Source organism: Atractosteus spatula, chromosome 3 (genome assembly GCF_055471065.1).
Source record: "Atractosteus spatula isolate fAtrSpa1 chromosome 3, fAtrSpa1.hap1, whole genome shotgun sequence".
NCBI classification, from domain to species: domain Eukaryota; kingdom Metazoa; phylum Chordata; class Actinopteri; order Semionotiformes; family Lepisosteidae; genus Atractosteus; species Atractosteus spatula.
This window is the reverse complement of record NC_142708.1, coordinates 10557003-10568374: the sequence shown is the minus strand read 5'-3', so window position 1 is coordinate 10568374 and position 11372 is coordinate 10557003. Positions and strand designations below refer to the sequence as shown.

General features: G+C 39.0%; 1 protein-coding gene across 7 annotated transcripts in view; it reads right to left on the bottom strand.

The window, feature by feature from the left end:
• Nucleotides 1-269: 269 nt before the first annotated feature.
• tcf4 (transcription factor 4) overlaps nucleotides 270-11372 on the bottom strand; it is a 207484-nt gene continuing 196381 nt past the window's right edge. For 3 of the 7 annotated variants that reach the window (XM_088911566.1, XM_088911565.1, XM_088911567.1), the window contains 4 exons: nucleotides 9685-9835; nucleotides 7810-8039; nucleotides 6315-6447; nucleotides 270-4686 (listed from right to left, as the gene is read on the bottom strand). In XM_088911566.1, coding sequence (XP_088767692.1) covers nucleotides 4638-4686; nucleotides 6315-6447; nucleotides 7810-8039; nucleotides 9685-9835 — 563 coding nt within the window. In that variant the 3' untranslated portion in view covers nucleotides 270-4637. Of the gene's footprint in view, nucleotides 4687-6292; nucleotides 6448-7809; nucleotides 8040-8717; nucleotides 8741-9684; nucleotides 9836-11372 lie in introns of all 7 variants that reach the window. The other 4 variants (XM_088911568.1, XM_088911569.1, XR_016090848.1 and 1 more) reach the window with 3 other exon arrangements.

The window sequence follows — 11372 nt, the reverse complement described above, 5'->3', positions numbered from 1 at the left end:
TGTTTTTATTTTTTCACTGCTGCAGGTACGCGTGAAGCTGCACACTCCAGTCTGCGGTCGATCACTGAAAACACCATACAGTTTCGTCTCAGTAACACATGGTAAAATAACATCTTTAAATAGTAAAATAAAGTAACAAACTTTTACTTCGAATGATTCCAAAAATCTACAAAGAGGAATATTCAGAATCTGACATTTTTTCTTTTTTTTTTTCAATATTCCTGGTATAAAAGGATTGCCCCTGCGAAAAATAAGCCAAATATATTTAATTTTTAGTTTTGTTTTTTTTTCTTTTTTTGTAATAGGGTGCACTAGTCTATTTTATAGCAAAAGAGCAAAGACAAAGGAAGCTTTATAACAAAAAGCCAGGCACTGATACATGGTAACTCTCTGCTTATTTTTTTTTCTTCACTTAATTGCATCACAAGTAACAAGAAGAATGGAAAAGGCCACAGTTCATATATTTTCACCATTACATATGTCTATAATACTCTGAAATGAACATGGTCAAACCAGCACTGCACAAAGATGAATTAAAAACGCATGAAAAACAAAAAGTCTACCCAAATTGAAGTAGTTGGCCTATAAGCCTTGGTGCCTCCTGCGTATTTTATTATTCTATGTAATTTATACATATATATTAGCATTTCCAGTCAGCCACTTGAATCAATTTTGTGCTTGTTCAAGATTCATTTCAAACAGTGACAGAAAGTTATTCTTTCTCATTTTCATCATTGTCAGTTTAGCCTCTTAAAAGATAGAACAGGGGTTCCGTCACCCCCACCCTCAATTTTAAAAAATGCAAGGAAACAAAAACTCCAATAAAAAAAAGAAACAAAACGGAAGACTGGATCAGTAAAAATTGCATCCTTAATTTTGATTTGACAGTTTATAGGCGTTAGTGTTCATTGTAGCTACATTGAAGACAAATGGAACCCTCAGTCCCCCCTCTCCCAAACTTAGAATATTTATTTTTAAATTAAACGTCAGGAGTGTTTTATCTTTTAAAAGTGGAGGTGGATCAGTTCATTTGCAGTTGCCCTCTCCTGCTTTGAGAACTGTGTCACAACCAATATGGCTGCCGTTGACTGAAGTAAGGACAACATTGGCTGTGGATACAAACTATTGATCTCATCCCTTTTCAGAAAGTGTAGCCTTAGCTGGAGTACAGTCATGTTACCATGCTTTTGTATCTTGTCAAGTTTCAGCAATAAGTGTTAAACTGTCATTACATTAATATGAAACACATACTGTATTCTTTAGTCCTGGCTCTTACGGCACAAGAGTTGTTTGAGCAGCTAGGCAGCTATCAACCTTCGGATTAAAAAGCGTTTTTTCACCCCCTTGTGTGGTTAAATGTTTAGTGCTCTTTTAGAATACGATACAAAGTGAATATCACCTGCAACCTGTTGCTTATATGTGTATCTGATGCATCAAATACTGGACATTATACACAGAAAACAAATCTCTTAGAGGTGGGCGGTCAAGCTTGTGTTTTGTTCATAGTTAGCAAAATAACCAAACAAAATATAATGAGAACAACTCAACAGCAAAAACTATACAGCAAATTGGAACCTTTCCATTTCACACACATAGATTATTTCTGAGCTCACCCACTTATTCTTTGCACTGAAATAGAGGGATCTCTTCTACATATACTTAAGTGCTCTAAACATAAGAAATAAATTCAGTACTTGCTTCTGCTAAGACAACTTTAGCTGTTTAACAGGGATTTGCAGAAAAATACTTGTCCCTTCATTCCTCAGCCATGTCAGTGACTTTTCAACAATAGTTGAACAGGTTTTTTTTTTTACAAGCTTAGGCTCGCAATGTAAAAACAAACGAATAAAAGAAATGCCCTTATCTTGTATTCATCAGACACCCACCCTTTAAGCCCTACCAAGAAAGCATTCGACTAAACACTTGTCCATCAAGCACAAGAAGGTTAGGCTCCAACAATCTCTTGCTGGGTTGCAATACAGACACATTACGCTAGAACCTGATCTTTTGCTTACATACTTCAATGCTCATTCCAGGAGCATTGGAGAGCACAAAACTGACAAGAAAGCTTTTGAAGACCTGCATCTGACATGAGATAATTACAGCGAAAAACAATAACCTTTATTGCAAAAGAAAAATGTGCTTCATTAAAACTCGTCATAGACAATAGATTTGCCATAATTATTTATAGGCATTTAGGCCTCTAAAGGTTCCAATTCATTTTACATGAAATTAAAATCATAATCTGAAAATGAATTACCAGAAAAGTACTGGACATACTTGGTCATTTTCGCAAAGACAGCCACGCATCATAACAGGAAAAAATATTTGCTGTCAGCCTTAACAATATATTAATGCTGTTTTTTTAACTTATGCTGGCATTTCAGTGGCTTCAGTGACCAATTAAAATGTAATGGATATAATGCAACTGATCCACCTCCACATCCCTTGTGTTAACCAGTCCTCCCCAAGCAAAATTCACATGTTCCCATTTCTGATGACTATATACACATTTTCTTCTCTCCAAATACAATTAAAATGGCAATGTAGATGAGCATGGAGCATGACAAAAATTTTAAATACCTTATTTTGTTCTCTGTTCCCCCCCTCAGAAAAAAAATGTTCCCCAAAATATAAACATAAAATAAAAAAAACAAATTCTGAAGCTTGAACCTCACTACATTTTCAATGTGACACATTTTCAACACACACTGAATTCAAAGTTTTTTAACAAAAACTGATACAACGTATTCTAAACACAAAATAACAAGAGTCTACATGTAAAAATATAACTTTTACATACACAATTTCAAAATAATGGTAAGTTTGCATTTGTTGCATACAATTTACAAATGTCTGTGTTTCCTTAACAGCTAATTAGCATTAAGTAGAGCAGATGGAACTCCGGTCCCTTTTGTCTTGTGGATGATGGTCTCTAGTTGATGAGAAGTCACAGAGAGTCAACACTTCCTTCTGTGGCACTTCAGTGGGCAACACAAGCCATGTCTTTAGAAAGGTTACACTGAGGTGCTTTCGTGTGTTTCACCCCATCTTAATGAAACCACACAAATCCCAAATCTCTCCTTTAGAAATGGCACCTTCCATATTTACCGTATATGTATTTATATATATTTTCCAGTTTCAGTGCCTATGTTGATTGGATAAGTTAAACCACGTGAACACTGCTGTTGTCTCTGCTTCAGCGTTTCGCAGTTGGGTTTTAACAAAGAAACCATTAGAGACGCAGATTTGTTTTAAAAAAACGAGAAAATAAAATCAGTTCTACACATACAACCACATACTGTACTGAAGACTACAGCGGCTCTTGAAAAAGCCATTTACTCATAAAAGCTTATAGCTATAATACAACGCTCAGTTACAGACGTGTCTCTCGCTATGAAAACGGGCTTGGAACTTGGGGAGTAATTTACTCAAAACAGGGTCGTTCAGGAACACGCCTTCTAAATTACATGTAAGCATACAGTACATTAAATACAGTTTATCCAAAAAATACTTTTTTTTAATTCCAGGTTATAAAAAACCTGACTGCATAGACCTAATGACTAACAAGTTCCCTAAGCTTGCATCCTAAAAAGTTCAGATAATGTCCTCCTCTTACTCTTAATGATATGAACTCTAAAAGGCACATTGGTAAAACTGTAGCATGTTAACATTGCATCTCTGGGGTTAAGGAGGGTGGGGCAGGGGAGAGAGGGCTGGGGTAGAACCTGGGTAAGACTATAAAAGCAACACGATGGACTCTTAGGCCCCACAGCTGCTGTCTCTCTCAATACTGTGGGTACAGCGTTGCCTTGTGGAAAAGGTACTCTGGGCATTTCACTGGTCGAGAAAAAAACCACACTGTGATTCTACACTGTACTCTGCCACAAAGCTGGTTTTAGACTCAAAAGTTAAAGAAAGAAAAAAAAACAGACAAATCAAAACGACCTCGCTAAATCCTGCAAACCAAGTTCATTCCCTTTTCTGACAGCAAGACAGCAACGACCCAGCAAATAAACAACATTCAGTACACTACCGACTGCTTCCCCTGTGCTCGTAAGATCCATCTGCTCTTCCCATGCAAAGGAATGGCTAATGATATCACTAAAGTCATAATCAGGACATTTGCTGGTTTAAGTAGCTATAGGGGCAGCAATGCTTTCCCTTCTTCTCCAGTATATAGAAACACTAGCCAACTAGAACACCAACAAATTGTTTTTATCTTTTCTATTTAGAAGTACACTTTTTTCATTATTGCAAGTTTTACAATTTCTTAAATTAAATATCTTCTCCTTTTTTCCCTCGATACCTACAAATTGATTATATACTGTTTTTTTTTTTATTCCAAAAGAAGTTCAGGCACAACTGCATTGTTCCACAGTGTGGATAAGATTGCCATTCAGTCTGAAGGCTGCACTCAACAGCTTGCAACGTTGTTAGAACATTCCTAATGATATGTTTAGAGAGTCGTTCATCAAGTTGCACTTTTTTCCTCTTTTTTTTTTTCTAGAAATCGGGAATGCTGAGAAATCTCTTGTGTCTGTGTTTCTAAGCTACTTTCGTTCATCTCTACTATACACAAGAAGGGGGTGGGAAAAAGTGTTGGTTGGTTGAGTGGTGGGATAAGGATAACGCTGTCAAAGGAACTGGTCGCTCATCATTTTGAAGAACTCCGGCAACTTGGACCTGTGGAAGAAAAAGGTAATATGTAATAAGAATGTTGATTCTGGCCCATGAGTCAGTCCATTGTAATTCAATACAAATAAATAAGGCACAATATGTCACTGATATGAAGAAAGCTTTACAACAATTAAAAACAGAAAAAACTGCAGATCAAATTACACATGTAGCCTTCAAGAACAGCTTGCCATGCATTGATCTGATTCTTGGAAATTCCAGAAGTATTTATTCCGGAAAGGCATTTCATGATAGGGCTGCTTTTGTTGTACAGACTGTATGATTCATGTTAGAGTGGATTGCTAGCAACCAAAACTTTTTGTGTATTTATGTTCACGTCCCCTTTTCTCTGAAGTAGAGATAGTTGTTTTCTTCTACTTTTTATTTTACTTCAGTAAAATAAAAATCCCCCTAAAACATTGGCTTTATATAAGATTTATAATTCTTTTAGAGGAGATGTACATATACACAACTCAAACACGTGAACATGCCAGATTTTGCCAACACATTCAAATATAGGAACTGGTTTTGTAATTTTACCTCCCTGATAAATCATGACTCTACATAATTAAGAAATGTAAAATATGTTCAAGACAAAATTCTTCAGCACTTTAATTTGCGATTAATCTTATGTATTTGAAACACTGCATAAACATAAAACAATCTGGAATACTTAGTGGATTAGTAAATCCACCCCAAAAAACAGATTCACACTGAATATCTCCCACTTTAACTCTACCCTGAAGGAAATCTCAGAATAGGTCATTAGGTTGAGGGAAAAAAACTTAAAGTTCTATACATTTATTTTTAATGCCCTTTTAAATGTCCCCTCCAACATTTACAGCTAGAACACAGTGTATGTGACATTATAGTTAAAAGGAAAAACCTTAAGTAAAAAATGACATTATCCTGTTGGACCAATCACAATAAAACCCTGCTGGAGAGTGTTATTAAGACTGCCTAGTGACCTTTTGTAGTTTCTGTCTTAGTCCTGTTAGAAAACAAATCCCACAATCAGGGTGGGGGGATTAATGAGGTACTGAAAACACATTACGGATCACCCTTATCCTGCGTCAGTCAATAATACCAACGGACACAGTTCCACAATGCCCATACTAAACATCCAGTACAGTGCAGAATCGCAAAATTTGTCAAACACACACATTAAACACACACTTACTGCCAATCTGTTGTTAAAATGTACCCGATGAAAAAACAAAATTGAGCAACTGAAGGGGGTGTGCAGTATGTTCATCCCCATGGCTGCTATTAACAATATTTTCAGCAAACTGTATTTCTAACTGGAGATGGTATCCAATTTGTTCAAGTGAGATTATCAGAACAGACTGACAGGGCTGTAAGCACAGGAGATCTGTATGGTACAGTCTTGTCCCTTTTTAACTACTTTTTATCTTGTATCCTGCTTCGGCATGCATACGTCTGGGAAGCGTATTAAAAACCATCCATCGACTGTACTGTATGCAATGCAGTAGTGAAACTAAGTCACTGTGCAGAGATTTCTATTTTTTTTTGGTTTTCCTTTTTTTGCTCTTGGACTAGCTATTCATGGTACAAATGTGAAACAGCAGATTAGTTTAAGGTGAAGTATTCTGACCATTTTATGGTTTTCTTTTTACATTTGTCCCATGGGATTGGAGGCGTCCCCCATGCTGTGGTGTGCTCCTGCAAGGGAGAGCGGAGGTCCATCGGACGAAACCTTCTCCTCCTCCCGTCTCTTCAGACAGGCTGCCTTGGGGTTCAGGTTCCTCTCTGCGGGCAGACACAACAAGCACTCCTCAGCCACGAGCTCGCTCTGCGCAACCAAGGATGAAAAATACCCCAGTCGGTCCCGGCCAGCTGAGTCATGTTCAACAGCTGGAGCAGCCTTGCCTGTTCTTGTCCCCGCTTTCTTGAAAGACACCCTACGCTACTCAGGGGATTCTCTTTGCTCTGATCATAACCGTTCTGGATGATCAAGACCGCCTCCGGAGCCTGGAAAGATCAGTGCAAACTCCAGGAAAGGATACAGAAAAAACTCCCTAGAATTATCTGTAAATTCCTTAAAACAGCATGATAACCAATAAAGGGGATTGTGCTGTCTTATTTGTCACTATCCTAACCCAGGGAATTATATGATAATTCTTAATTCAAAACAGCTTGCTCCCATTGAGTAATATCCACAGAGAGGTAACCATATTCTTAATTTCCTATATTGCTCATATTAATGTCAGTCTCCGTTTTCACATTGGCGCCGAGTAGTGTAAATGTTTATAGCATAGTGCCACCTAGTGGAGACAACTGGACATTACCATGTAGTTATGAGCCTCAATTTCCAAAATATGAGCTTTGTTTTTTTTCCCCACATTTTGAAGACTTTCAATCCTTATTTGCAACTGCGTCTTTCAAATAACCTTTCACATGTTACTGTCTTGCAGAAAGGGAGAGCACCGATCGCCCATCACAAAATTCCATAATAACTGTAAAACTTAACAACAACGTCCAAACTCTTACAGAAAATGCAGAAATGTGCACAGGTTCTTTTTCAATCACCAAGAAGCCAGTGCCTGAGGACACAAACACACAATAACTCCTTGTTCCTACTGACTTTGCCTTACTGACATCCTGCCAGAGTAACACTTGCAAGATGCCTAGTTTTAGAGGAATATGTATGAAGGTGAGAGAGTAACGAAAACGGCAGTAGACCATGGAGCGGGGGACAATTTCTTTTTTAACAAATTTCATTGTTCGAATTAAGAAGATAAGAATGGTTATGAACAAGAGAAATCCGTTTTTACCCATCTCACCAGTTTTTGTAGTTAACAGTTAATTAACCAGCCATTTTTTGGAAAGAAACCAAGGTATCGGCCTCAACAACAAGGCTGGGTGGCCTGTTCCACACTCTCACCCCCCGCCTTATGCAAAAACAGGGACCTGTCCTAGGTTTTTTAAACGCGCTTTCGCGTAGTGGGTCCGAACTTCTTTAAATCGAACTTTCGCTGCTTTCATTGCACACCGGCGCCGCAACCAATCGCGTAGCGCGCAATTAAGGCATTGCTGTCTCCCGGCCGGGCAGTGGCGGAGAACAGCGCACGCCAGGCGGAAGAGAAGGAGCGAGAGAGCGTGCGTGCTGACCCCGGACTTGCTGCTCCAGGCTGAGGATGACAGCCACGGCCTGGTGCAGGATGAGCAGCTTGGTCTGCGGCTTGTCGCTCTTCAGGTGCAGCTGCACCATGCGGCCCAGCTCCTTGAAGGCCTCGTTGATGTCGCGCACGCGCAGCCGCTCCCGGGCGTTGTTGGCCATCCTCCTCTCCTTCTCCCGCTCGACCTTCTGCTCCGGGGACAGGTCCTCGTCGTCGTTATTGCTGCGGGGCGGAGACGGAGGGAGAGGAACGCCACTTCAGTCGCGCACGGTGCGGGACAAGACAGGACGCGCTCCTTCGGCTGACGGGGAAACCGCCCCAGTTATGGGTTCGGGTCGCAAAACGACAGTACGTCGTTGCGCTGATTCTACAACTCAGACTAAACAGGCAGAAATGGCGTGTAGCTGCAGTAGCCTGACCCTGGTCAGAGTCACTGGTATTCTCAAGCCCCTCAGCTCAGTATATTAAAGTTGAAGCGTGTTGCGCCATGCTTTGCACTTAAAAAAGATGCCTCATCGCTTTCATGAGGATTAATTAACCAATGGAACTCAGGGAACATTAAAATTCTTAAGAATGTCAAAACAAAAAAGAATTGTTCCATTTTCTGACTGTTTCTTGGGTGAACAAGACTAACACGATATTGGAGAACTCTTTTTAATATTTAAATTGAAGTCAAATGAAGGTATTAAATAAAAACAGTATTGCTAAAACATCTATGTATAATGCTCTATGATAGGGAGCTGCATCAGTGTGAGTTGCAAAGGAACAGGTAGAGGTTAATTCCACATTGAAAAGTGGAAAGGAAAAAAAAAACTATAAGCAGAAATCTTGTTTTTTCCTTCGGTTTACTTTTTCATTGTTACTTTCCTTCGTTCCACCTTGATTTTGAGTGGAACTAACCTCTCCTTGATCTGTTGTAGCTCCTGTCAAGGAATATATAGAGGCAGTATAAGAAAATATTTTAACTTTCTTGTTGCAAATTCAGGAATATACAACTAATCCTACACCTACAACTGTCTTTTTGGCTAATGTAGCATTAATCCGGTACAGTATATAACATTTGAGATAATCACCATTCACCATGTTAATAGCTTAATATGAGACCAAACTCAAAATCAATAGACCTTCACTGATATTGCTATAACATTTTCAAATTAGGCCGTAAATTGATCAAATTAGTTATCCCAGGTAGAAAGTGATAAACCCCTTCAGGACAGAATCTGTCAGAAGGTGTTTGTCCTGGGATGTTTTGCACAGAGTGCATTTTGAGATTTGGGCATATTTCCCTACACTCATGTGTGAAAGACAGCTAAAACCAGGCTCAAAACCATGGAGGACTGTGGTAACCCCAGGGAGATAGGAAAGGCTGTGAGGAAGTTAAATTCTCGATCGGTATACTGTAAGAAACTGCCACCCAGCTGAAATGAAAATCAATTTGGAGCGTGGGAATTTCTCTAGCATGCAAAACGGAATTAATTAAGTTTGTTGTTCAAAAGCTTTTTTTTTGCCTAAAGGTGTTATCTGAAAGTAAAAATATGCAAACAGGTATTTTCCCCGAACTTTCTTTATTAGTTCAAGTATGTATCAATTTAGTGGAAGACTGCCCAGAAGAGCGAAAAAGAGATCATCTGTTCTATACTTCATAACGGAATTCTTGTCAAACACTGAGCTGTGAATATGCTCTTAATACCCAGTACAAAGCCTGCGTGTGTTTGTGTGTTATGGAAACGATGTGGTTAAAGTGGGAAGTGGGGTTTACCAAGTTTTTGATTTAGCTGTCCCTCAAAGCACATTGTTCACTTCATCAAAATCCAGCGAAGGAGTTGAATGAAGCGAGCGCTCAGGTTACGGTTACCTAGATCTTGACCTAGTAATTGACTTGAGGTCCTTCTTGTCCTCGTCGATCTTCTTCTCATCCAGGGACTTGCTGTCCTGCAGGTTTTCGTCACCCTCGTCTTCGGATTTGATCTCGGAGCTCACCGAAGAGGTGCTCTGGCCCTGGAGTCCCGTGGAGAGGGCTGTGGAAGAAAGCAGTGTCACCAGGGAGGCCTCCCTCACATGTTACAGCACTATCCACACACTGCCCCACAAACCACTGTATGTGTGGGGGTTCTGAATGTTGTAGTGCGGAGGAGGACCTCAAAGGTGCTATAGATCGCTGTAAAATTTCCGGCTGCTTAAGTAAAGTGAAAGGCTTAAAGTTGCTGGAGTAAGTAAATAATGAGTTCAATTAGGTCACTGAGATCAGGTAGAAGGAAAACCAGACTCTCTGAGACTGGATCTGTAGAATTTCATTAAAAAACAAGATCCACCTGTCTATTCATATCTCGTCATTGTATTTGGACGGCTGCATGAAATATTTTGATGGATGCATGATTTTTTTTTTACAGAAAATCAGGATGCTGGTTGCTATTTTAACCACTTGGTTTCCTTACCAGTGGACCAAACAGGTAGTGAGCATTAAAGGTTCAGCTGTACTTTTCAGATTTCTGGAAATATTTAATTTCCCTTTTCGCATAAGTTTAAAGGGTGGACATAAACTTTGGAGGAGTATTTATTTTATATGAAAACAGTCTTTCTTTTTCAAAGTATACTTTTAAGTATAGATTTAAGATTTGTGGATTTGTGTGTCTACTAAATCAAACACAAATACACTCATCATCACCAAGTCACTTTCAATCCACTGAGTTCCTTTGCTCTCCAATTCCACACAGCACGACGATGCACAATGTTTTGTATGTCTGTGATCACTGGCTTGATATTTTTCTTAAGATATCCTTCACAAAGATAATCTAGAGTGATTTTGAGGGATATCCTACATGCTGAATCGTGGAGATGGTTAGCCAGAGTAACATTTTTTTTTAATTTTATTACTTAAGCAGGAAAATGTCAAACAAAATTAAAAACAAACAGTGGTGCAAACAACTAGTGAGAAGGGATTTATTTGTATGTGTGCGTGCTGTCAGAACTCTTGGGAATTGTATATATTCAGCTGATTGGTCTTCAGACAGGAAGAGAAGCTTTGGAGTGAGGTTGGATTTGGGTACAATAGGTTTAATCTGAGGCCAAGAAGCATGCTGTCCAAACCCATACAAAGAAAGGTCCTACATTATTATGCTGGAGAACACTATCTCTTTTTTCACGGTTAGTTTCAGCTCGCTAAGCTACTGTCAAAATAAAACAAAAATTACTGTTTTACTAGTTCTCAAGAAAGCTGTTGCCTTACACATATAAACAAACGTGTGAAAATGTGAGCTGTGTACTCTTTTAGCGGGCTGTTTCCCATTAAACAAGCTTCACATTCCCTTGTCTCAGACAATTGTGTGCTTGTTTAAATACACTAAACGCATGAACAGTATTAAAAACGGTGTGACATTTTTCACATGGCAAATTTACAAATGTGTGATTTTTTTCCAATATATTTTCACCTTCAAACTCAACATGCACAAGGCTTGTTGTTTTATTGTCTCAAGCACCGAAAAAGAAGCTAAAATTACATAACATAGCAAGCCTACTACACTAAATGTCCCGTTGCGGGCAGAAGAAGTATCAAAC